Here is a 26616-nt window from a genome sequence, read left to right as displayed (position 1 = left end):
AACGGACCGTTCTGCTTAAAGAAACAGAGTGACATTTGTTAACGTGAAACGGGACAAGAACGGGCCGTTCCGACGTTAAGAATTAACGTTGAAATAGATGTTGGAAGCGGCCCGTTTTAAACAAATTGTTGTGGTAATTTTTTTAACGTGGAACGGGCTGTTTTTGTTTTAGAACAGCCCGTTCCAAAATAGATATTTACACATTTTTTTTACTCCTGGAACGGCTTCGGAACGGCCTGTTCCAGGAGCTGTTTTTACAAAGTTTTTTTGATTTGGAACGGGCCGTTCTGGTTTTGGAACGGCCCGTTCTAGGTAAACAGTAAAAACTTGCGTTTTTCTATAAATAGACCCTCTCCCCTTCATTTTTTTCACACGATTTCAGATTAGCTTATCTCCTTTATTCCTTCCGTGTACCCCTTTTGAATCAGTTTCTTAGAATCACGTTAATTTCCTTTAAACCTTTCATAAAATGGCTTCTTCAATCTACGTTATTGTTCATTCTGATGGTTCCATTAACTAATGTCCGAATGAAGGAATCACCTTCTCTTCTCCATCTGCAAAATTAGTTCGTATCAACAGAGGAATTACTCTAGAAAGGCTTCAAAGAGTCATCCACAGAAAGCTACATCGACAAGATTCTGAGAGGGTGGCTAGCATACATTTTCGGTACCCTATTAGACTTGGCCCAGGGGTTAGTAACTATACCTGTGTTGAGTTGACGGATGATGAAGACGTTGAGGCAGTTTTCAATGTTCACGATTATAATCAACTTCAATCAGGTATTGAATTATATGCTACATTTACTACAGTTGAATCACATGCACCACAAGTTTCACCTTCACGTTCACCTTACGAAGTTTATCAAAGTTACCAGTACACTAACCCATCTGGCCCTTCTTATGATATCCCCTCCAACTACAACATTGAGTCATACACACAGCTTTTAAGTGGTCCAATCATGGATCTTAATCAAATACCTTCTCAGCCATTTGAGCAAGCTAGACCTTCTGCTTCTCAACCCAATGTTGAAACCAACATTGAAGATGATGTTGTTGTTGGTCTCCCAACAGAAAATGTCTTTGATCCTTTTAGCGAGGACGAAGACGAAATTCTCTCTGCACATGAACATGATGATGAAGAAACCCTCCCAATTCCAAATAATCCACCACTACAACCACAACCAGTAGCCATATACAACCCACCTCCACACTTTTTAGAGTTTCCCAATGAAATCCAACAAGACAGTGAGTATAGCCATTTGTTGGAGCGTGATATGGTTGTGTATCCACCTGGAACACTATTTGTTGGCCAACGCTTCCAAACAAAAGAACAAATGCAGGATGCCATAAATAGATTTCACATTGTCAACCATTGCACTTACAAGGTTAAAAATTCAAGCAGTAGTAGGCTTGTTATGGAATGCGTTCACCACGACTGTGCCTGGAGATGTCGTGGTATATTGCGAACCAGGGAACAACATTGGGAAATCATGATCCTTGAGGGCCCCCACACATGTGTTTCCCCACTTATCTCCCAAGATCATAATAAATTGGGATCACAAATGATTGCCCAAAGCATTGGTGAAATTATTGAGGTTGATCCATCGGCATCCATTTCAACCATCATAGCCCACATCAAGTCCACCATGGGTTATACAATTAGTTACAGAAAGGGATGGTTGGCCAAGCAACATGCCATTGAGAATATCTTTGGAAACTGGGAGGAGTCGTACAACAAATTACCAGGTATGTTGCAAGCAATGCAAATGTATGTTCCAGGTTTTATTTGGAAATTAAATACGCAACCGGCTTACCAAGGTGAATTATTGGACGAGGGGAGTGTTATCTTCAAAAGGTTATTTTGGACCTTTAAACCATGCATTGATGGTTTTGCCTTCTGCAAACCAATTGTACAAGTGGATGGTACATTTTTATATGGGAGATATAAAGGTACACTATTGGTCGCAGTTGCGCAAGATGGTCGCAACAACATAATTCCTATTGCATTTGTTGTTGTTGAAGGTGAAACTAGTGATGCATGGTTTTTTTTTCTGAAGAACTTGAGGAGGTATGTAACACCGCAAGATGGGTTGTGCCTTATTTCTGATCGTCATGAAGCTATTCGAAGTGCATACTCAAGAAATGGAAGTGGCTGGACGGAAAACAATTCTGTTCATGTCTATTGTATTCGACATATTGCACAAAATTTCATGCGACGGTTCAAAAATGCAGCACTAAAGAAGGATGTCGTCAATATGGGTAAGTTTATCATTACTTTTTTTAAAGCATTTGATTATTACTTTTAATTATTTAATAATTTTATTATTTTGCAGCCTACGGGATGACTGAACCTAGATTCTTTTACTATTACAACATAGTAAGAGATACTAATGTTAAAGCAGCTCAATGGTTAGACAACATTCCTAGGGAAAAATGGACACTAGCATGGGACAATGGACGACGTTGGGGACACATGACAACAAACCTAGCTGAGTCAATTAATTTCGTATTGAAGAAAACACGAAATTTGCCAATTTGTTCCATGGTAATGGCCACATACACTCGTTGCAACAAGTTTTTCGTTCAAAGAGGTACGGAAGTGGGCGCAATGATTAATGCAGGACATGTCTACTCGGAAATTGCAAATAAAACTATTCAAGATGCACAGTCTAAGGCAAATACTCATAGAGTTATCAGCTTTGACAGATCAAGCAGTAGATTTCTAGTGGAAGAAACGCAACATTCGAGAGAAGTTCGACTAGCTGGGAGATTTGCGGTAAGGCTTGATGAATTGTGGTGTGATTGTGGCAAGTTCCAAAAAGTTCATATCCATTGCTCACATGTGCTTGCTTCATGCTTACATGCACATCATGACTATGAAAGGTACATATCTCCCATATATACCTTACAACAAGTTGCAAAGGTATACGAAGGACAGTTTGGAGAGCTTCGACATGAAGATTATTGGCCTACTTACACTGGTCCAACTTTGTGGCCAAATCCAGAACTGAAGAGAACTTCGAAGGGTCGACCAAAGTCCACCAAGATTAGAACAGAGATGGATATTATAGAACAACATACTCATGTCAAAAATTGTTCTTATTGTCACACTCCTGGTTACACTAGGAAGACATGTCCGAATATTAGTCATGGATGTAGTTCCCGCCACCAATGATCATTATTGTTGTAATCAGTTGTAATAAATTTATTTAGTTATGTAATATTAAAGTTAATTACTTTGTGTTAGTATCGGATAGTACGTTGTGTTTGTGTTAAAATCGTATATTGTGTTGAAATCGTATATTGTGTTGAAATCGTATATTGTGTTGAAATCGTATATTATGTTCGCTACAATACTTATAATTATAATAGTTTATAACCTTCTTAGTCTAGATCGCATGTAAAAATGCATAATATTAAAATTTATATTACATTGATAAAAACACATAGTACATTAGAATAAAAAAACAATAACATTAACATAGAGTGATTTATATACATTTTTCCATCTCCGTAATGGTGTCCAGTTCCACAACGAGGGCGACGTCTATTACGGCCTGGATTATGCCGTGGAGGTTGTTGCTCAGAAGGATTTGCTTCATCATCAACCACCGGATGTTGAAATGGTGCTGAAGAACTTCCAGGTTCATTACCGAATTGTGGACGGTAAAGAGATTGCATGTATGATTGTGCTGAAGATGGAGTTCTAAAATCTACTCCAAATAAATTTGTAAAAAAATCCTCTGAAGTTGTTGCAAATGAATGTCGTCTGTCAATTATGTTTTGTTCAGGAGTGACGTACTGAGGATTTGATACATGTTGACCAGTCTCTTCATGCGATCGCATGGAAGTTCGACCAGTCTCAAATGTTGTGGAAGTCCTTCGTTGTTGATGGGTCCTTGGATCTTGTAGTAGTCGTGGCACAGATAAAAAATAGATGGAATTGGCCATGTACCATTCCATGTATTCTCGTGTGTGAAACAGTGGGCCTTACATTGGATGACCCATCAATGTGTGCTCACGTCTATTGTTCCATATGTCGATCCAATGAGCATGTCTTGTAACCCAATTTTCATCTTGTCTTCCCCTCATGTCAATGTTGTGCAGGTTATCCAAATTATTCGGTGGAGAAGGGACATCCTGGAAGAGACGAAATTGCAATTTCACTCTATCAGATTGGTGCCATTCAACAATTGCAAAACAAATAATGGAGGTGCATGATGTCCATAGCAGAGCATCTCTATATGCTTGCATCGGTATTGCTGTTTGCAATACTCCATATGGCGCCCATAAAAACTACAAAAAAAATTAAACTTCTTTAGTTAACATATTATGCTAAACAAAAGAAAAAAAAAATAAAACTTTGATTTTAAAGAGTTACCTGATCATTCTGAATGTGATCAAACCTTGATCTATATCCAACATCATTATGAGGTACATTTTGAAAGTTTAAAACTCTGCCCCCGCTCCATTTACAGACTAGAGGGAATGATGCTGGTAACCTGGAAATAGGCGCAATATATGGCATGCGATGCCATGCCCAAGATTGTAACAGAGATGCACAACCACCCATTGTTTTGCTACTAACATTTGTAGCTCTACACATTTCCCTATATAACATATCTAAACAAGCCGACCCCCAACTATATCGTCTTGTTCTTCTAAGATTTATTAATAAAGATAAATACATAAGATGTACCTTATTGCCTGTTTTGTCAGGCATCAAAACACCTCCTATTAACCCTAATATATATGATCTACAATGTGCATCAAGTTGTTCTTGAGATGGCTCCTCTGGTAATTCTAACATATTATCTCTTAACCACTTTAACTTAATCATAGAGCCAATTAGTGACTCACCTTTAACTGGCATGATTCCGAGATAGGTGGAGCACATTTCCTCCCAGTCATATAATGTTGGGCCAATGACTGGTAAACCATCAACTCTTAAGCCAAGTTGAAGTGCAACATCCTCCAGTGTTATGGTGCACTCTCCAGTTGGAAAATGGAATGTATGAGTCTCAGGTCTCCATCTTTCAACCAAAGCTGTGATTAATGCGTGATCCACTTTTAGATGTCTGAGCTTTGCAACCCCAGAAAAACCCACTTCCTCTAGTATAGGAACAATTAGAGGGTGAGGTTCTGGCATTGAATGACAGTAAGAACAAATAATATTCTCAGTCTCCTGCAATAATAATTACCAAAATTAGTACTAATTTGTTACAAGTTAATTGAAATTTAAAGTATATAACGAAAGTGCTGAACTTACAGTTCTACCAATGAAAGCAGACCTATGCTCATTTTGCTTCCACAACAACATTTTTGATATAGTTAATAAAAATTGAAGAAAAAAAAAATTTCTTACTATCAAGGTGAATCAGAAGCAGTACAAATCGCATCAAAAAATGAAGGGGAGGGAGACTATTTATAGAAAAAACGCAACTTTTACTGTTTACCCAGAACGGGCCGTTCCAAAACCAGAACGGCCCGTTCCAAATCACAAACCCTTTGTTAAAACAGCTCCTGGAACGGGCCGTTCCAGGAGTAAAAAAATGTGTAAATTTCTATTTTGGAACGGGCTGTTCTAAAAGAAGAACGGCCCGTTCCACGTAAAAAAAAACAACCACAAAATTTGTTTACAACGGGCCGCTTCCAACATCTAATTCAACCTTAATTCTTAACGTTGGAACGGCCCGTTCTTGACCCCGTTTCACTTTTACAAATTCCACGCTGTTTCTTTAAGCAGAACGGCCCGTTCTGATTTCGGAACGGGCCGTTCCACTTCCAACGTCAGCCCACGTCTCTCCTGCAAACACGAAAAAAAAAATATATAAAAGCAACTCAGAATTCGGTTCCCCGGGAACCGAATTCTGAGTTGAAAAAACAAAAAAAAATACATTTTGGTGCTCAGAATTCGGTTCCCCGAGAACCGAATTCTGAGCTTAAACAGTAAATGGTTCTATCCCTGTAAATAAAGCTGCACAGTGATTAATTAAGTAATTTTTTTTTTAAAAAATAATATTTCTGTAAAAAATTCTCAAAATGCATATATGATATACATAATTACATTATACAATTAGATATATTATGTAAAAGGTTTAAAACAATCTGAATATATATAGGAAAAACAAAAGTCACAAATATTAACAAATAGGGCTGGCATGTGAGACTGAAAAAAAAGAGAAAAAAAAAAAAGACATATCGAGTTATTTGTGGTTTGGGGACGCTTATGTCTTCTTGATCCAGTTTTGAAACAATAGTAAATAAAATTACACACATAACGAAGGGTGGGCGTACTATTTGATGTGTCTGGATAAATACGTTAAATTGCGTTGTTCAAAGTTTACTTCCTTCACGGACATAAGTAATCAACAAACTAAAAGTTAAAGGGTAAAAAGTTGTGTTATCAATACATTTTCGGCTAAATACTTAATTTGATCCCTTATAATATTTTTAAGTTTCAATTTAATTTTACTTTAATTTTTTTTTTAATTTGGTCTCAAATAATTTAAATTATTGTAATGTAGGACCTTCCGTATAAATTTCTTAAACAGAGTTAATTTTTGGTCATGTGGATGTCACGTAAATGCATAAGTGGATATCAAGTTTCTTTAATGCATCTAGAAACGGGTCGTTCTAGTTTTAAAACGGGTCGTTCTGGTTCCAGAACGCCAAACACAAAAAGTATGATTGTAGTTCACGCCCGTGATTCTAAATCACGGTTTGAATAGTGCAAGGGAAAAAAATTCAAGGTACAAAGCATTTCAAATACTAGATATGGTAATATTGTCAATGGGAGATTGATAACTTCAATTACTAAACATTTGGGCTATACGCCATTTCTGGACCAATTGCAGGATATAGGAAGTCCTAAAAGTATTAATTATAATACTTGTTATGCAATGCAGTGTATCACTAAGGACAATGGTGACAAGTTTTATTTCATTGTTAGTCAAACTGAAGCGAACCACTTACTACCAAATCGGCACTATACAATCAAGGATTAAACGACATGGTATTTCCCCTTGGAGTCATTAACCGATGTACCCCAACAACATGTTCTTGAGGAGGTACAACCTGAAGTAGAGGAAGAGGACACACACTACAACAAAATTATCATATAGTGACACACACCCTATAGTGACACTATACATGTCACTAAAAATTACTTTTATCCACACAATAACTACAATATATGTTAGTATATTATTAAAAAAATTGTGAGTATAGACTATAGTGACACATAAAATATGTTGTTAAATCTCATAAAAAATCAACACTAAAATTGTGGGTAACTATATGTCAAATAAATATATACCTACATATATTGTATCTATAGTGACACTTTTTGTATGTCACTATATGTAACATTTCTTGTAGTACACAGAACCAACATTTCATCACACAATCACATATACAGGTAAATAATGTTGATATCCTGTCAGTCATTCAGTGTATGGATTGTCAATTGCAAGAGATAGATGAACGCCAACAACACTATAATTATATGGTGGATAGGATGTATAATTGGCACCTTCAACGTTATCCAGATGATTTCCCTCCTCAGTAATTTTTTTGAACTTTCTTAGTATATGTTATGTTATGAATTTTTGTTTTCAGTCTCTAAACCATATTTCAATCTTTGAATTTATGTTATGTTATAAATTTTTGTTTTCAATCTTTGAACCACATTGCTGCATTTTGTTGAATGTACGTATGTGATTGGCGTTCTAGAACAGCCCGTTCTAAATCCAAAACGGCCCGTTCTAAAACTAGAACGACCCGTTGTACTTGCACTCGTTGTGTGTTAAATAATGCATCTGGAACGGGACGTTCCAGATGCAAAATTAACACACCACGAATGCAAGCAGAACGGGTCGTTCTGGTTCCATATGCATTAAAGAAATTTGGCATCCACCTATGCATTTACGTGGCATCTACGTGGCATTCACGTGGCCAACAGTTAACTCTGTTTAAGAAATTTGGACTGAAGGTCCGACATTGCAATAATTTAAATTATTAGGGACCAAATTGAAACTAAAAATTAAAGTGGGACTAAATTAAAACTTTAAAATATTATAAGGGACCAAATTAGGTATTTAGCCTACATTTTCAATAGGTCAAACAAAATAAACTCATTATTAAAAAAAAAAAGAATTCTCGGGACTTAATTACTGCAGTATCACAACATTCGCATCAAGCTAGCCAAATTATCCACAAACTCTTCAATCTTCTTCATGTACATCTTTGGATCCTTTGATGGAACCATCTTCTCTATGAGAGCTTTTTGTTGGTCCCTTCCCTTCTCCAAGTTAAAGGGATGATGATGTTGATCTCTTTAAGGGCGGGAAAAGTGGCACAAATATGATGGAAGAAGTAGAATGGTGACGCAAAAACAAGGAAAGGAGATGGGTGGTGTTTTGGTGTTTTAAAGTTCTTAAGCTAGCTCACTTCACCAAGTGTGATGAAGGCCAACCTAGGGGGACCAAAGCTCACTCTAAGGAAGAAAGGAGAGGAAGGGGGCCAAGAGAACCCTAAGTGACTAAGGAAGGGATGTTGAGGCAAAAAGGCTCACTCAATATCATAAATGTTCAAAATGGCTACAAGGTGGATGACCTAGAGTACTTATAGAGAGAGGAGCAACTAGGGTTTCTTGGGAAGCACTTGGCCGAAAATTTCAAGCCTAAATACATCCTAGATGAGCCCTAAATGCAGTCCAAATGAAATGGACTTTCATCTCCCTTAAAAGACTAAAGTACCCCTAGGTCTATGAAAGAAAGAAATGGACTTTGACTTCACAAGTCAAGGTTTAAATTCCAAAATAAGTCCTAAGACTAATCTTTCCCATAATACAAAAGCTAAATAAAAATATAAAATAAAATCCTAATATTTACTATGCCCCAAAATGCAAGGGCAAAAATGGAAGAAAAAGAAAATAACTAGATAGGCTCAAGGAGAGGCTCAAAATCCACACACATGATAATCATGGCTTTAGGCATGGTGTGCTCTCCATCTTCCCCCACTCTCCTTGCCATAGACCTTGTGATAGGTCATATATGATGCTTTAAGGATGGTCATCCATCATCGTTTGAGCGTACGTTCACAAAAAGTTATCTAATTAAATAAATGTAGGCAAAAAATCAAAGATAACGCAAGCACCAGATATTGTAAATGTGCTTCAAACTATTTTTAAAAGCCAGTGTAAACTACTAAAAAAATTAAAAAAGCTATAAATGTGTGATGTAACTAATAAAATGTAAACTATATATATAGTATCCTTTGTCCACTAGTCTATATCCATATCATAACCAGTAAATGGCTATATTCCTGCACACCTATAATGTTCTTTCAAAAAACTAACTCCCTATAATCCCTTCAAACATTCCATGGGATTTATAAATCATTCATAAAAAGGAGGAGAAATTGTTCATCCTATTATACAACGAAATTCATAAAAACCTCTAGAGTAGGTACCTCTTGATTGAAAACATTATTTCGATGCAAAGTAAAGTGTAAAGTTAGCAGTTTCTCTAGTCACCTACGAGATTGGAAAGGTGACTTTTGTTGAGATTGTTGAGCTAATTGTTGAGTCAATTACTGAAGCTCCTCATGAAGATCTTTATGAAGATTGAAGATCTTTATGAAGACTGAAGATGTTTTAGTTTTGATGATGTTAGCATTAGATTTGTATAGTTTTGTTTAGTTTGCTTCATTCATTTTTGTATTTCATGGCCTATGTTGAAAATTACATTTTGTTTTAGAAAACATAAAACTCATTTTAACTTAATGTTTCTCATTTCATGTAAAAACATGATATAAGAGATTACAATATGTTTTGACATAAAATGGAACTTGATTCATTCAAAAAAAATTCAAGGTTAAGTCATGTTACCATGTGAGGTAATAGATTACTAAAACTTAGTTTTGAAATTGAATTCAAAGTCCTCTCCGTGATAATCGATTACCTATTGATGTAGTTGATTACCAGGGTGACTTTTGAGTGAAAACAAGTGAAACATGTTGTAGAAGTATCAAGAAATCGATTACCAACTTTAGTAATCGATTATTTCTACTAAAAAGTGAGTTCTATGGTTCCTATAACACAAGATAATCGATTACCAAGATCAGCAATCGATTATCTCAATTCTTGTTTCAACAGATTTCAGGTTCATTAAAAGTTGGTAATAGACTTCCTAATATTGCTAATAGATTACTACTGTTACGAGGATTTAATGTTGAATTCTTATTTACTCTATAAATATAACTCTTTTCAAAAACTAAAAGATATGATATGAGAGAAGATTACATATGACTAAAAGAATCTTAAAATCAATTTAGTGAAGATCAAATATTTTTCAAAACAATCAAAGAGGAAAGAAAATTCAAGAAAGATGTTATCTTGAAAGAAGTTCAAGAAAATCAAGATTATTGAACAATTCTATGTGGAAGATCAATCTACACATCAGGTGTGTATCAATTCTGATCTTTAAACTCTTGTTTGAATAATTGGTTATACTATAATATGTTACTCTTTGAGATAAGGGTGTCTCGAGACAGAGTGAAAGAGAAATCTTGAGATAGGTTTTGTCAAGTGGATTCTTGATGTGCAAGAATTCTGGTGATTGTATAATCTTGTGGGATCAAGATTAGGTGATTGAGTTTCTAATTATAATATTGTTTGTACATGGTGTTTGTAAAGAATATTATAGTAGAAAGACTGGATTTAGCAAGGAGCTAAGTTTGAAACTAAATGTAGACCTTTATATGACTGAACCAATATAAATCACTTTACAATTTCTTTCTTTACCTTCATATGTTGTTATATTTCTTGTTGAATTGATAAAAAAGAATTTCAAGATAGTAAAAGAAAAGTTTTCTTGAATATTTAAGATTGATGTGTTGTGAAATCTAATATATGATATATGCAATCTGGTAATAAAGTGAAAAAGGTAATTACTAAAATCAATTTAGAGTTAAAACATCTATTTCGCTGTGTAATAAAAATGATATACTTTGTATATTGTTTGAGATTCAACCCTCCTTCTAGATTCGTGTTCTACCCGAGACCAACAACTTTGTCTCAATATATACCACTTATAGGAACATGTATTTATTTATAAGCTTACAATTTTAGTTCTACTAGGCATTAATTGGTGAAATTTTATTTTCCCATTGTTTCTTGAAACTACAATTCTAAAGTAAACCAGACCAAACATTGAAGAATTGAACCCAATATGATATTATAGGAGTTAGATTTAACCCCTACCCAAGAATACTAAGGGAACTAAAACTTTCGAGGAAAGAATTTCACAAATGCAGGCAAAAAGGAAGTACTCAAAAATGTTTAATTTATGCTTAGGTTTAAACAAATTGAAGAATTCCTCCCCCAAAATAATAAATATATATAAATGGTTCAATTATAATACTAAGGGAGCCAGCACTTTCGATGAAAGAATGCCACAAATGCAGGCCAAAAATAAATACTCAAAATGTTCAACTGTGCTCAGGTTAAAACAAACTGAATAAATCATCCCCCAACTGAAATAAAAGCAAATGCTTCAATTAATATTTTTCTGAAAATAAACATAAACAACATGGTACAAAATAAAGATTACTAGAAGTTGTAGAGGGCTTGCAACACATAATTCCATACATGTCACTTGATTGAGCTTCACATTACTTAGCAATCAATAATTTGGTTCCTTAATAGAAAACCACCTATTAAAAGGTATCTATTATGTAACAACGGAGGGGGAATCAATTGAAATTGACTGATTAATGTATAATAGATTGCAGGAACAGCTATCAGGGGAATTGAGTGATTTAAATAAGGAAATAACTGGATGATTTATGTAAGGAAATAAAAGGGAATCAATGGAGGAATCTGAGTTATTTGATCCATATATAGCTAGAAGAAAGAAGTTAGGGAGAAGAAAGAAAGGCAGGAAAAATAGTAGAAGTCAGTAAGGGAGAGTGCAACGTCTCTCAAACACCGTTTGGTACCTTCATTTCTGTAATTCAGCTATTCTAGTACTGCCTTTATTGGTACCAGAATTGATATTGTACAATTATACAGGAAATTTATCCCAGTTCAGGATGTTTTGATTCGGTTTCTAACATTTCCATACATATAAAAAATGAACAAAGAAAAAAGTCCACTAAGGTAGAATGTGTAATATAAGAGAACACTTCTACAGTGATGTTTAAGTCAATGTATCAAAAAAAGAAAGAAAAAAAAAAAGTGATGCAGAATAATGAGGGTTCAAAATTTTAAGATCCTTCCAATAAGTTATTCAAATCGGGCTAATATATTCAAAAAATGCAAAAAACAAATACATATAATCAGATAATTTATTGAATTTTATATTGATATAACACGAATGCATCAATGGAAACATCAATCAAATAAGACAACTGCCTCAGTGAAATGGTTCATTATAAACAAAATCTGGAACCTTATAGAGCCTCTAAAATTTTACTAATCCAAACAGTTCAAAAGTTTACGACATACACATTCGATGGATATCAGTACATATATGATCATATAAGCACAAGGTATTAGAATTGTAGCAAATTGACCCCTTAATAATATATGTGCTTCATACTGGTTTTAAAAACAACCTAAAATACTAAAAAAAATTAATAATGTTATAGAAAATGTTCAGAGTATGGTATAACTAACATGTACACACTCTATCCATTTATTATTGATCAAAGAAGCCAATCTTAAAGTGAAATGACATTCATAGGATATATGATACCAAATTTTTTAACATGTTGAATGAGAATGTAACATAAAAGGATATTTATTGAGCAAATCCTAAAATTGGTCAGACTATACTTTCTGAAGAACCCAAAGGTCACTAGTTTGCAGGCCAAAAGTTAAGAGAAATTGACTGAGTAAAGTCATCAATCGTCCCTTGTCACAAGGTAGATTGGAAAGGTAATTGTTTTAAGAGTCGGTATAAAGTTTTTTACACTAGCAACCAATCATATATTTTAAATTATTTTATTTTTATTTCATCAAATAAGTAAATGTCATGACACTAGTAAAAGATATGATTGACTGCCAATGTAAAAGAACTTTACACTGATAGTGTATGGATGATTAACTCTTTCTTGTTTTAATACAAATTATAGGATTGAAACACCTACCACGAAGCTAAAGTATAGCTCTTGGCATTGGTGAAACATTATTTGCTTGTGGTTTTACGAAACTATAATACCATTATAAACCATATCAAATACTACCTCTCATCCTTTTTATAAGAAACAAGTGATAGGGTGTTTTATAACTACAACTTATTTCTTATGAAAAGGACTGGAGAAAGTATAAGGCAATGCAATTGCTATAAGCAATGAGTTGCATGTTAATCCCAAAATTTCTAAATGAGTCACTAGGTGTAGAAACAAAGCGGGTCAAGGCAGATCAGGCACTCCCCGCTCTCACCCCATAAAGAACAAGTGGATTCAAGGTAGTGTATAGGAGGTGCGAATGAAAACTTTAAACTAAATCTCCGCCATATTGAAGTCAATGAAACCTATAGGAAATTGGCTCACTTATTTTCTTTTTAATTTAATCTACTTATATACATTTTAAATAAATCATATATTTAAGTTATTATTACATTTCAATTTTAATTTCTTTGTAACCATTATAAGTAGGTCTCTTGACTTTCTAGTAGTGTTGCATTTAAAAGAAAAAAACTACAAGTGTTTGAAGATGCAAAGAAGTGTTTTGCCTTTTCAAAAAAAAGTGCCAAACATCAAGTCAAGCCAATGTAATAGATTTAGGATTTGATGCTTTGAAGTATCATGTGAATCAAATCCAAAGTATCAAAGAGATTTCTAAAGAAGCAACTAATAAGAAACAACTTCAAGGACAAAGAAACTTTTAATCAGTAAAATAAATCTGTAAAAGGAGGAATAAAGAAAATGTAACTGATTACATGAGAAAAGTAATTGATTACAAAAAGGCTTAGATTTTTTAGAAGAGAGCAAAAACTCTATGTTGTAATCAATTAAACTAAATTCAATCGATTCTAGTGTGTTAGAATTTCCTGGAAAAAGAAAATTTCTCTATTGAAACCGATTAAGTGAAATTTAATCAATTACATTGTGCTAAAGTGAATTTAGGAAAATCAACTCAATGTTGTAATCGATCACAACACGGGGTAATCAATTACATAGATTGTGTTTGTGAAAAAGTTACATTGAACATAACTTGCTTTTGATCAAATAAGACAAAAGAGTTACTTTAATGTTTTGTGCATATGTGTAGAAGTTCGTTGAATGCTTTTTAAATGATAAACCAAACACACACATAAGTGATGATGTGTTTTTTCGCCTAAATGGTTTATCTAAAGTAATTACTTTAATGTTTTGTGCATTGGAATGTGTGAAAGTTCATTGAATGCTTTTTAAATGATAAATGAAATACACACATAACAGATGATGTGTTTTTTTTGCCTAAATGGTTTATCTAAAGTAATTACTTTAATGTTTTGTGCATTGGAATGTGTGAAAGTTCATTGAATGCTTTTTAAATGATAAACCAAACACACATAAGAGATGATGTGTTTTTTTGCCTAAATGGTTTATCTAAAGCAATTGATTACTTGGGCCTTATTAATTGGTTAAGTTTTGAAGTCAAAACCTTGCTGCACAAATGTAACCAATTACATGATTGAGTGTCAATATAAGCTCATAAATAAAACCTTCTATTGTAATCGATTACATAATAGGGTAACCGACTACATTTAGACAATACATGATTTTGGAAAAAACCAAATTGCAAATAAAAGCAATGTAACTAATTGCATACCAATGTAACTAATTACATTAGTTATGAAAAGTTTTCTATATAAACTATTGAGGTTCATAACACACATACAAAAATTCTCAAAGTGCACTAAAAATTCAAAATTCTCCTCTAAGTGATGAAGAGTGATAACCACATGTGGGTGATAACAAGAAACACTTTGGATCAAAGAGTTCAAATATCTTGAAGTTTTTTCACCAAGAATTCAGTTATTGTTTTCAAGAAACTAAAAAGATCAATTGGAAAAGGCTTCATGCAGGTTAAATTGTTTCATACTATCTCGCTATAGAAATTTATGTAGATTTCTAGGTAGTTTTGTAATTCCATTTGAAAAAAGTGTAATCTTGAAATAGGTTTCTCGAGTGTAAAAGCTAAGAAAGGGTTTCCTAATTGTAAATATGAAACCAAAGGTCACTGTTAGGGATCTAGTGTTGATTAAGTTAATTGCAACTCTTTGCAATTTGCATATAGTGGAAGTCTTGTAATTAATGGTGAATTACAAAAGACTAGATGTAACTCTCAATTTGAAAGTCAACTAGTATAAAACTTGATGTGTGATTATCTCTATCTCTCAACTTTAGTTTCATGATAATCTTAATATGTTTCATTGATCAATTGAATGTTCTTTCATCAATCTAAATGGCTGACTGATTTCTAGTTGTTTTGATCAACTCATTAAAGAAAATATTTAAATACAAAGATATTTGTTTTCAAAGAACGGTCCTAGGGAGGTAACACTTTTTCTAATAATTTTTTTACACACCAATTCAATGCCCCCTTGTTGGTGAGCTATCATTTTAACAAGTTGGACCTTGAGCTATCTTTGCAAGCTTTGGTTTTTTGAGCCAACACACTTAAAGCTCCTCACCCTTTCCTAAAGATATTTTATGCTAGAAACAAATTCAAGTCACCCCTCATAAGCTCAACATGTATGGCCAACTCAATCACGCCTATTGGGTGATTTCAATTTTAGTTAAAACAATATATAACAAATAATAGATAACAAGAATCTTAAAAGTAAGAAACTTAGGGCCGATTGGATGATTTTAGTTTTAAATTTCAATTTATTTAAAACTAAAACCAATTTTAAGTTGTTCTTTTTTTTTTGTTCTATGTAGTTTGACTTTTAGGAAAGCCAAAGCAAGAATAATAGGGGGCACAACCCACAAATGCATCACCCTATACTACTAAATCTTCTTCAATCACTCGAGAATCTCACCAGAGAGGTTGTTAAAGGAGAGGTCAAGGGTGTGGAAGGAGGGGAGTAACCTCAACTATACCTATTTATCATCATATGGTTTGTATGTTATAAAGGTCAAAATGTACAATGCCTTTTCTTGGCATTCTAGTGAATTCCTCTAATTCAACACATCCAGCAAAATGGAGAATGAATCCAACACAACACCCTAGTTGCATCTCCACCCTCTTGAGTAGATATCAAATTGTTGAGGATTACAAGGGTTCGTTCACAATCTTCCATGTACCCTATCAAGTTAATAAAAATGTGACCAAATCAATTTTCAAAATGAAAGAAATATTTGGAAGGAAGATTTAAACATTGTACATTGCATGAAAAGCATCTTTATGCCATTGATGAGGTTTTGAGAGAAGGTGAGGTGGCAAAAGAGGAAGGCTTGATGGTGGTTGTTGGCAGGAAAGTGTGTTACTGGTTGTAGGATGTAGAATTTTTTTAAACTAAAAATCTTTACAACAGATCCTTTTTCGTTTTAAAAACTAATTGTTAAAGTGATATGAAATTAAGTTAGAAATGATTTTAACTCCATTTTTGTTAAACACGTTTTGTTTGAAAATTGCATTTAAAAGTCAAAAACCAAAAACTCACATCCGCCCCCAAACACCCTCATACAAATTAAATTAAGTTTTTAATAAAATGTTGAATGTTAACTTTATCATTTAAATAATATGATAAGTTATTTAACTATTATAATAATTTCCCCACTAAAATCGAATTGTGGTCAACAAGTTTGGATTTCAGTATCATGTTTAGAGAACTCTAATATGATAAAGCCAACACTTTTGAATCAAAGAATGCAACATATGCTGGTACAAAAATACACAATGATCAATTTGTGCTTCGGTTATTTACACATGCTAATGAGGAAATCCTCCCCGAACTTAAACCAAAGCAAATGATTCAAATTTTATATTTTAGAAAACAATGGTACAAGTGATCTATAAACTATACCTAATAAGGATATGTCTTCTCATACATTACATACTTGCCTCACAAAATTGAAAACAATTTTCTAATGTCCCTAAACAACATTTACTTATAGTTTGAAAACAATTTTCTAAAGTTGCTAAAAACACCTCTTGTTGTAGTGGAATAATAGATTCAATTAAGTTATTAAATACCACCATCAACCCATGAAATACATCAAATGCTTGAAATAAAATTAAATTGTACCATTAAAAAATATTTACCCATGCTTCTTTGATTAGAGTTGCCATACTTGATGAACGATACCCAACAAGTTCTGGAAAAGTTTTCATAAATCACTGCTTTCATGAGTAAGAGATTCTCTCTTATCGACTATTTCACACCATTCCAACCATCAATGACACAATCGAACTATTTTAACAATTATCAATCCTTCCATTTCAAAATAAAACTGTCAATGATTGTTCTTCCTCAAAATATCCCCCACTTCGGGAAGTATACTAATTTCTATTAATAAACTCTTGAGAAAAATAAATATTTTCTAAAGTTAAAAATTTTAGTGGAGGAAAATCAAACAAATAAAGTCTGGTGGTGTAGAAATACTTATAATCTTGGCAGCGCATGAGTACACATAACCTCACAAAGGGAAAGAACAAAACTTTGGCATTCATAGCTTTTTGATGTGTATTCTCCTAATAGAATATCCTCTCCTTCTAAACCTGCAGAAACTCCAATCTAGGAGACAGAAGATGACTGAAATCTGTATCAGATGATTCTGAACCTTACAATTCAACTTAAAACCAAATAAAAAACCATAGTTGTTCTCTTTTCTTTTGCTACTGACTTCATAATATATTCAAACGAGAACATAATATAAACTAAAAACCAAAATGGATAAAATCAAATCTGAGGGATTGAAGAGAGGCAAAGAGTGTGGGAGCATCTGGGCTGAAAATTAATCCTCTTCAGTTTTGCATGGTCGATGAGATCATATAGAGAGGGAAGAAGAGATGTAGGTTCTGAAAATTCCAAGAATAATTTTCCGTTTAAATATGAATAGTAGCTATGCGTACCTTGGGGTTTTTCCTTTGGGTTTTCTGCTCAAAACTCGCTGAAGGGAAGTACCGTCAGAATTGCACAAAACACTACAAAACACTATGATATTTAAATGTAAAATAAGTAATTTAATAAATTAAAAAAAAACTAGAAAAAAATAAGACACAAATAAAATAATAGTAATAATCAATGGTATCATGTGAAATTGCAGAAAAAAAATTTGCGGTACTATCCGTACCGTCAGGCCGAGCTCGAGTTCGGCATCACAGCTTGGAATGACTTTGGACACGCGCTAGGCGACATCGGCTCGCTATCTAATTAGGTCATAAACTGATCTCGGACCCAAGGTCCAATAAAACCTTAATACACACAAAGGTACGTGCATTATTTATACGAAACTTATACTCATACAAACTCTAACTTTAGTATCGGAGTCTCTTTTGCAGGTACCACTCCCATCTTAGAACAGCAAGCGTACCAACGAAGGAGACTCATCAATCTTACCCAACAGATCATCCATACCTCGAATTCCCGGTAAGAACATTTTGCTAATTAGAGTTATTTGTGCACGCTTACCACCAATTCTCCTACTCGGAAATCGAAACAGCCACTTGTTTCTTCGTTCATTATTCAGGCACCGCCACTAGAGCAGTAACCAGTAAGCATAAAATTACACACATAACGAAGAAAATGTCAGGTCCTATTCGATGTGTCATTTCAAGGGATCATTACCATTTATCATAGGGCTGTTGCTATGCACAATAATAGCTACTGTCTGCTTTATTACGAAACTCTTCACAGCTCCATGAAACAACTAGACACATAATACCAAGAACTAACAGAATAAACAATGTGTAATTTATAAATAAATAAAAAATGTGAGAGCATAACATTATTAACAACAACAATAATCTTCTCACCACTAAGAGTAACAATTAGGGATAACAAGGCGATAATAGAGAAAGATTAAGTACATCTTTTAGCAAGAACTACACATTAAAATTAATGTAGAAATTACCATTACTACTTTCATTAACTCAAATCTAATGAAAATTTAATGCAAATTTAAGCATGGTCTAATAAATTATACTAAAAAAAAAGTAATTTTAAATATAAGAAGTGAAAAAGAAGAAAGGAGAAGGTAACACATCAGAATGAAAAAATGGCAGAAAGAAAAGTGAGCACGCACCCGCAAATGTATGCGTTCATACAAATACTAGCAGCGTGTGCTCACTCTCTTCTGTCAATCTCTCAGTGTGTCCCTCTTTTGTGTTGCAGTTGTTCAGCTGATTTGATCTCACTTCTTCATTAATACACAACATACATGCATATTTCATTCCAGAGTCTGCTGAGTCGGAATGAAACTTCATGTGCGTCCCAGTTGTGGCAAAACTGTGTGTTTTGTACTTAACTATGACTCTGCATATCTAACATATATACATGCACTCTATATAAATGAATTAGGGTTCTTTCCTTTTTTTCTTTTTCTCTTTTTACTGTGACTCAGCATTTGTGAACCTCCAATCAAATCCTTTTGTTTTTTTTTTTGTTTTTGTCTTTTTGACTTGCACAACATGAAGTGGGTTTGCTTTGATGATGGGTTTCAATTTGAAGTTTCAAAAGAAACTAGAAGGTGAATGATGAACGAGGGACCTACGGTGCAAATTAACTGCTTTAATGTCCGCGACTTTGTGAGGTTCTTTGCATGTACTGGAAAAGACTATGACAGCACACAAGACAAAATAGGACAGACAAATACACGGATAGACACCATGAAAGGACCACCCACACTCCTAAACAGCCACAAATAACAAATTCTCTTAAGAAAGATTATAAATATCATTAACTTTTTCTTTCATCTTGATTTTACTTTTTATATACTTTTTTTATCACTTGTTATATCTATGTATCACTGCATATTATTAGTTAAGGTAGAAGAATTTTATTTTTTATTATTATTAAGATATCGAAGGTCATTAGACTAGAACATGTATTTCAATAAATATTAAGTTTAATTTAATCTATTTTTATTAAAATAATAATTTTTTTATTTTTGAATTTAATTTTAGATTTTATGTATTAAAAAGTAAAAAATATATATTTTAATGCTTTGAAACAAATAATTAAACACACTCTTATATTATATTTAGTTGTGATTATAAATGTGAATAGGTCACACATCTTAAATAAAAGTTTATTAGCCTTTTTAAAGTCTAGTCTGCTAGTCTATTTAATCATAAGGCAAAAATTATTTTAAAAAAAACTTACTTATAAAAAAAGACAAAGCTTAGACTTGTAAAAAAATTTATTAGACCTAATAAATCAGCTTATTTATTTATATAATATAATAAAAAAATTAATATACATACATTATTAAAAATATAAATAAATAAAAAAATTTATAAAAAAACAAATTATTAATATTTAAATTTTTTATACAATTATCTTTTTTTTTATTATAGACTTATAAGCTTACAATATGTACGTAAGTGTACGTCAAACATACGATATTAAACGTGAATTTTTTCTCAAATAAAAATAATTCACTTTTTTCCCTAAATTTTTTCATAATTTAAAATTTAATAATAATAAAATTATATTTCAAAAATAAATTTATTTAATAATATAATAAAAATTAATATAGTTATATTATTAAAAATATAATTAAGATATTGGAGATCATTAGACTAAAGTATGTGTTTGAATAAATATTAAGTTTAATTCAATATATTTTTATTAAAGTAATAATTTTGTTGTTTTTAAATTTAATTTTAGATTTTATGCATTAAAAAGTAAAAACACATATTTTAATACTTTGAAACATATAATCAAACACACTCTTACACTATATTTGGTTGTGAGTATGAATGAGAATAAATCAGACCTTAAAAAAAAGTTTATGACTAAACATTTTTAAAGTCTAGTCTAGTCTGTTTAATTAAATGGAAAAGTTCATTTCAAAAAATCTATTTATATAAAAAGACCAAACTTAAACTTGTAAAAATATTTGTTAGAACTAATAGGTCAGCCTATTTATTTGTATAATATAAAAAAATTAATATACATATATTATTAAAAATATAAATAAACAAATAAATTTATAAAACAAAAACAAATTATTAATATTTAAAATATTTTTTATACAATTGTCTTTTTTTATTATAGACTTAGAAGGTTGTACCTGTGAGAGTATCTCAAACATACGATTAAACATGAATTTTTTCTCTAATAGAAAATAATTCACTTTTTTTTCCTAAATTTCTTTTAAAATTTGAATTTTATTAATATTAAAAATTATATTTTAAAAATAACTTTATTTAATAATATAATAAAAAGTTAACATACTTATATTATTAAAAATATAAATAAATAAGTTTATAAAATAAAAAATATCAATATTTAAAATATTTTTTATACAATTATTTTTTTTTTCATTATAAGTTTATAAGCTTACGACCTGTGCGTGAGTATACATTAATATGCATGCTTACGCATGAATTATCCTTTCAATAGAAAATGATTCACTTTTTCTCACATATTTCTTTTAAATTTTAATAATATTGAGCTAATTATATTTTAAAAAATAAATTTTGGACTTTTAAAAATTAAATCTATCGGTCTAATTAACATTATTAATATAAATATGTTTTTAAATAAGTTAATAGGGTATGCTAGACTTTAAAAAGGTTGGATCAGGTTTATAAAAAATACTTATAATAAATAATAGATCAGACTTATGCTTTAATTTTGTAGAATAGGCCCATTCTATATATTAAAAGTATGACTTGGCCTAACCTATTCCCATCCTTAGTTGTGAGGAGAAAAATATGTGATAAATAAAGTGGAGAGAAATAGAAGAGAGAGAAACAAGTGAGTAGAAATAGGATGAAAATAAGATTATTTAGTTTGAGATAAACATATAAGAAATAGAAGAGAAATAATATTATAAGGTTGTTTGTTTGAATTGATGGAAAGAAAGAAATTATAATTAAAATAAAATTACAATTTTACCCTTTTATTTAAGAACCAATATCTTTTTTATTTCAATAAATAAAATATATACACAAATGGTTGTTTATTTGAATAAACAACATGCTTATTCAAATACAACAACCTCCATAAAGTTGTTTTATTCGAATACAACAACTTTCATGAAGTTGCACACCTGGTATATGTCAATCACATTAATGCAATGATAGAAATGTTTCAACACTCCTTTAATACTTTGTTCACACATTCAGATAGGTTTGTCTTCATGTGACCATATTTGTGTCCATTTGCATCGTATGCCATAGACTATTTCTCTTTTATATCCCTCAAATCCACCTTTGAACATCAGGATTAAACACAAAATTTTTCCAAGTTCCGATAAAAATTTTGCTTGCATGTAGTGTAACATGAATTCCACAAATTAGGTTCAAGGACAAGCATAACAATTATAACAAAAAAAAAAGTGGAACAAAATTTACATTTTGAAGTGTCATACCTAATTTCACCAATTGTTATTTTAGTTTGGAATCCTTGAATCGGTGCTAAAAATTACTAGCAATAAGGTGAATGCAATACTTATAACATAAGGATATCTAAAACCAAGTGCTTCATTATCAATAGTTGACTTTATACTCTGATGTTGATCATAAATTAGACATATACCTCGTTTGTTACTTACGTGTTCACACAAATGAGACAAAAATCATGACCACACAAGTAAAGCCTCTCCCTTAACAATGACAAAGGAAAACGAAAGGACATTATTATTACAATCTTATGTTATCAATAATGTGCCTCGTTACTTCTCATACAAATAAGTGTCACCAATTTTTATGAACGACTTGTGTGACACCCTTACTATCCCAACACATATATTGTAATAATGTAAATAAACTAAAGAATTTGTTTTTTCAACATTGGTAAAAGGGTCCACATAAAAACCTTCATAAATGTTCTTCAATATCCATAAAGGAGGGGATCTTTTTACTCTAGGAGTAAGTCTACCTAGACTTACTCCATTCAGTAACTCATGTTCTACATCAAATTTCAACGATCTAACCGTTCAATTTAAAGTTCTTAATGCATAGATCAAATCTGCAATTTTTTAGAAAATTTGAAAATTATTTGATACTTCATTTCATTAATTCAAATTGACGGATAATCATAAAATCATTTTATATAGATTTAAATTAAAAAAATAAAGTATCAAATGATTTTCAAATTTTCTAAAATTTGCAGATTTAATTTATGCATTAAGAACTTTAAATTGAACGGTTAGATCGTTGAAATTTGATATAGAACATGAGTTATTGAACAGAGTAAATCTAGGTAGACTTACTCCTAGAGTAAAAAGATCCCTCCTCATATCCATAATAATTGAAAATAAAAGTTGGAAAATAAAACATAAGAGTTTACAAATTATTTTCAAAAGAATAAGTATAACTCCAAATGCATATAACAATCCATGTCCTAGAAATCCTCTGCCCCGATGTCACAATATTAGAGCACACCCAGAATTCAACTGTTGGCATTCTAGATGTCACTCAAATCCGGATCTTCCTCACTTAAAATATCCGCAAATTGTATGGTGAGAAAAGAAAACCTTTATATGGAAAGAACATACAAACACACCACAATGTAATCTCATCATAACTCATTACATAATGAAATATTTACAATCATTTCTACATATCATAATTCTATCAATCATGCATCATCTTTACATCACAATTCTCAATCACACCAATTCATCACATCATATAATTTGTACTATGTTAAGCTCACGCCACCCTTGTAGCATCTCGTGCCCAAGGTCGTGCCACGCCAACATAAGTACTAGTTGCCACACACAAATCTTGAAATTAACACTATGTCATGCTCATACCACCCCTGTAGCATCTATTGCCCAAGGTCGTGCCACGTCGACATACGTGATAATTGCCTCACACATCCCACACTATGTCATGCTCAGCCACCCCTTGTAGAATCTCTTGCCCAAGGTCATGCCATGCCGACATAAGTGTGAGGAACCACAATCATATTTCATTCACAATCATCACAAATATTGCAATTAACATTATGCCATGCTCATGCCACCCCTATAGCATTTCTTGCCCAAGGTCGTGCCACACCGACATATGTGTTAATTGCCTCACACATCCCACACTATGTCATGCTCACGCCACCCTTGTAGCATCTCTTGCCCAAGGTCGTCTCACGCCAACATAGTGTGAGGAACCACAATCACATTTCACTCACAATCATCACAAATATTGCAATTAACACTATGCCATGCTCACGCCACCCTTGTAGCATCTCTTGCCCAAGGTTGTGCCACGCCGACATACATGTTAATTGCCTCACACATCTCACACTATGCCATGCTCAGGCCATCCATAACTCAATTAATTGAACAATTAAGCCATAACATACTATTCTTACTGAAGATCGGTCGTGGGGGTGATTTGCTGGGCAAGATTGGTGAGCCTCCTTCGTTGGGTACGCTTGCTGTTCCAGAGTGGGGCTGGTACCTGCAAAAGAGACTTCGATGCTAAAGTTAGTGTTTGAGGATGTATGGGTCTCGTATAAGTAATGCACATACCTTAGTGTGAATTAGGGTTTTTCTGGGCTTTGGGCCCGAGATCAGTTATAATTTGTTCAGATGATGGGCCCTTGTCTTGGCCGATGTCACGTGGCGCATGTCCGATGTCGATCTGTGCTATGATGCTGAGCTCAAGCTCGGCTTCGCGGTTCGGATACACTAGCCCCCCGAGCTCCAAAGACCATGGGTCGAGGAGTTAATACTGAGCTCGATGAAGGGTCATGACTCTTCGCGTACATTTCTCTGCCATGACGCCATGTGTCATAAGTGTCACCTCGTTCTCCAAAAAGTGCGGGCGATGTGTTAATGGGTACTGACGGTTTTGTAATGATGGTTGTACCCATCATAATGGGCTTCATTTAATGCCCATTATTTTTGTCGTTTCTCTGCTTGTGCCACGTCCATTCACGTTTCTGTTTGAAAACCCTTTTCCCTCTCCTCTATACACACGTTTCACTTTCCTTTCTTTGGCTTTTCTTGTCGCCACCGGCCCGAAACGGGCTTTCGGCATTCGCGAAGGATGGTTGGACTCTTTTATTTGTTTAAAAATATGGATTGCTAGAATGACTTATTCTCAAACTGAGACCTTGTCAAACGAGCAATTTTATTAAAAGGCTCACCAATCCATGTTAATCCCAAGCGGGACCCTCCATGGATTAGCGGTTTTCATAAAAAGGAAGGGTTCATGGAGTCGCCACCAATGTTTTACTCAAAACATTGGAAAAAGAAGTTTAAGGCAATCGATTCAAAAATCGACTTCGGCCATGACAACCAGAGTCGGGTAAGGGAGTCGGTTACGCGTGGGGAAGGTGTTAGCACCCCACGGCGCCCCTTTCGGGTTCCCTATGACAGATTATTTCTAAAAATAATAGTGCGAAATTACTAAATTACCCCTATTTATTGTAAACAATTATAACTTAACTATCTACATGATGACAGTTAAATATACACACAGAAAGCAGTAAAAGGAAGGTCTTAAGAAGAAACCTTTGAAGCGTGCTTTTATATTCAAGTAAAACTGGGAAGCTTTTTGGCGTTCCCTCGCTCTACAAGCCCGCTCGCTCCCTCCTAGAAAATTTTAACTATGGAAATCCGGAGGATTTCCCTTCGACTCAGTTCGAGACTCAAGCAAAAAGCTCAGAACTCGAGAACTTTGTCGGATCAACTCTCCGAGTGATTTCTAGGCAGAGCACTGCTCAAAAAAACCCAGAATACTCAAGAAGAGGGTTAAAACTCAGTGTAAAAGTGTAGAATGACGTCCAATTGACGTCATATTTATAGGGATGAGGCGCAATACGGCCTCTGGGGGTCAATACGGTCCGTATTGAAGTTTTGAACTACAATACGGCCGTATTGAATTCAGTACGGCCGTATTGAAGTTCAAAAAACCTCAATACGGCCGTATTGAGTTCAGTGCAGCCGTATTGAAGTTCAGTGCAGCCGTATTGAGTTCAGTGCAGCCGTATTGAAGTTCAGAAACTTCAATACGGCCGTATTGAGTTCAGTGCGGCCGTATTGTAGTTTAAAATGTTCAATACGGCCGTACTGAACTTTTGGGAGGCCGTATTGGGCTTCATTCCCTCCACTTTCTTATTTTTTGCTACTCTAAGACCTCTAAACCTACAGATTGTCATCCCACGGTCTTCTAAGAGTCCCTTTGGCTGACTTTCCTTTGATCTTCGAGAGTCTTCGAGTCTTATTTCCGACCCGGACAATTTTAGGGGTCTACAGCTGCCCCCCCTTTACTTAGTCAAACGGCCTTTTAGTGTACCGGTTGATAAGTAAAGGAGTTGACCCAATTGTCCGGGGAATAAGGCCATCCTTCCGACTTGTAGTGTCTTCAGGTGGGAAAATTGTTGAGTAGCCTCTCCAGGTTGAGTTTGCCCTCTCCAGGGTGAGTATTAGTCGTCGCCTCTCCAGGCTCATGCATACCTCCGTGTTCTTGACAACCTCGGGGTAGCTGAGT

General features: G+C 33.4%; 1 protein-coding gene across 8 annotated transcripts; it reads right to left on the bottom strand.

Moving 5' to 3' along the window:
* Window positions 1-3400: 3400 nt before the first annotated feature.
* LOC114915406 (serine/threonine-protein phosphatase 7 long form homolog) lies at window positions 3401-19613 on the bottom strand. Of its 8 annotated transcripts, XM_083068071.1 has the most exons (4): window positions 18297-19613; window positions 18076-18157; window positions 4381-17737; window positions 3401-4295 (listed from the first exon to the last, which is right to left on the bottom strand). In XM_083068071.1, the coding sequence occupies exons 3-4, from the start codon at window positions 5146-5148 to the stop codon at window positions 3990-3992; spliced, it is 1074 nt and encodes a 357-aa protein (XP_082924197.1). In that variant the 5' UTR covers window positions 5149-17737; window positions 18076-18157; window positions 18297-19613; the 3' UTR covers window positions 3401-3989. The 8 variants fall into 8 exon arrangements, with proteins under 8 accessions (XP_082924197.1, XP_082924194.1, XP_082924195.1 ...); XM_083068068.1 differs by having other exon boundaries at window positions 4381-16305; window positions 17266-19613; XM_083068069.1 differs by having other exon boundaries at window positions 4381-16305; window positions 17606-19613.
* Window positions 19614-26616: the final 7003 nt, after the last annotated feature.

This window comes from Cajanus cajan, chromosome 2 (assembly GCF_000230855.2).
Source record: "Cajanus cajan strain Asha chromosome 2, NIPB_CcT2T_4, whole genome shotgun sequence".
In the NCBI taxonomy this organism is placed as follows: Eukaryota; Viridiplantae; Streptophyta; class Magnoliopsida; order Fabales; family Fabaceae; genus Cajanus; species Cajanus cajan.
This window is presented reverse-complemented; position numbering and strand designations above follow the sequence as displayed.

Excerpts from the sequence above, each read along its gene's own strand:
- LOC114915406 (XM_083068066.1), bottom strand. The coding sequence starts at position 5,148 with ATGCCAGAACCTCACCCTCTAATTGTTCCTATACTAGAGGAAGTGGGT. Across the intron at positions 4,296-4,380 it reads ATCACATTCAGAATGATCAG|TTTTTATGGGCGCCATATGG; the intron begins GTAACTCTTTAA and ends TTTTTTTTGTAG.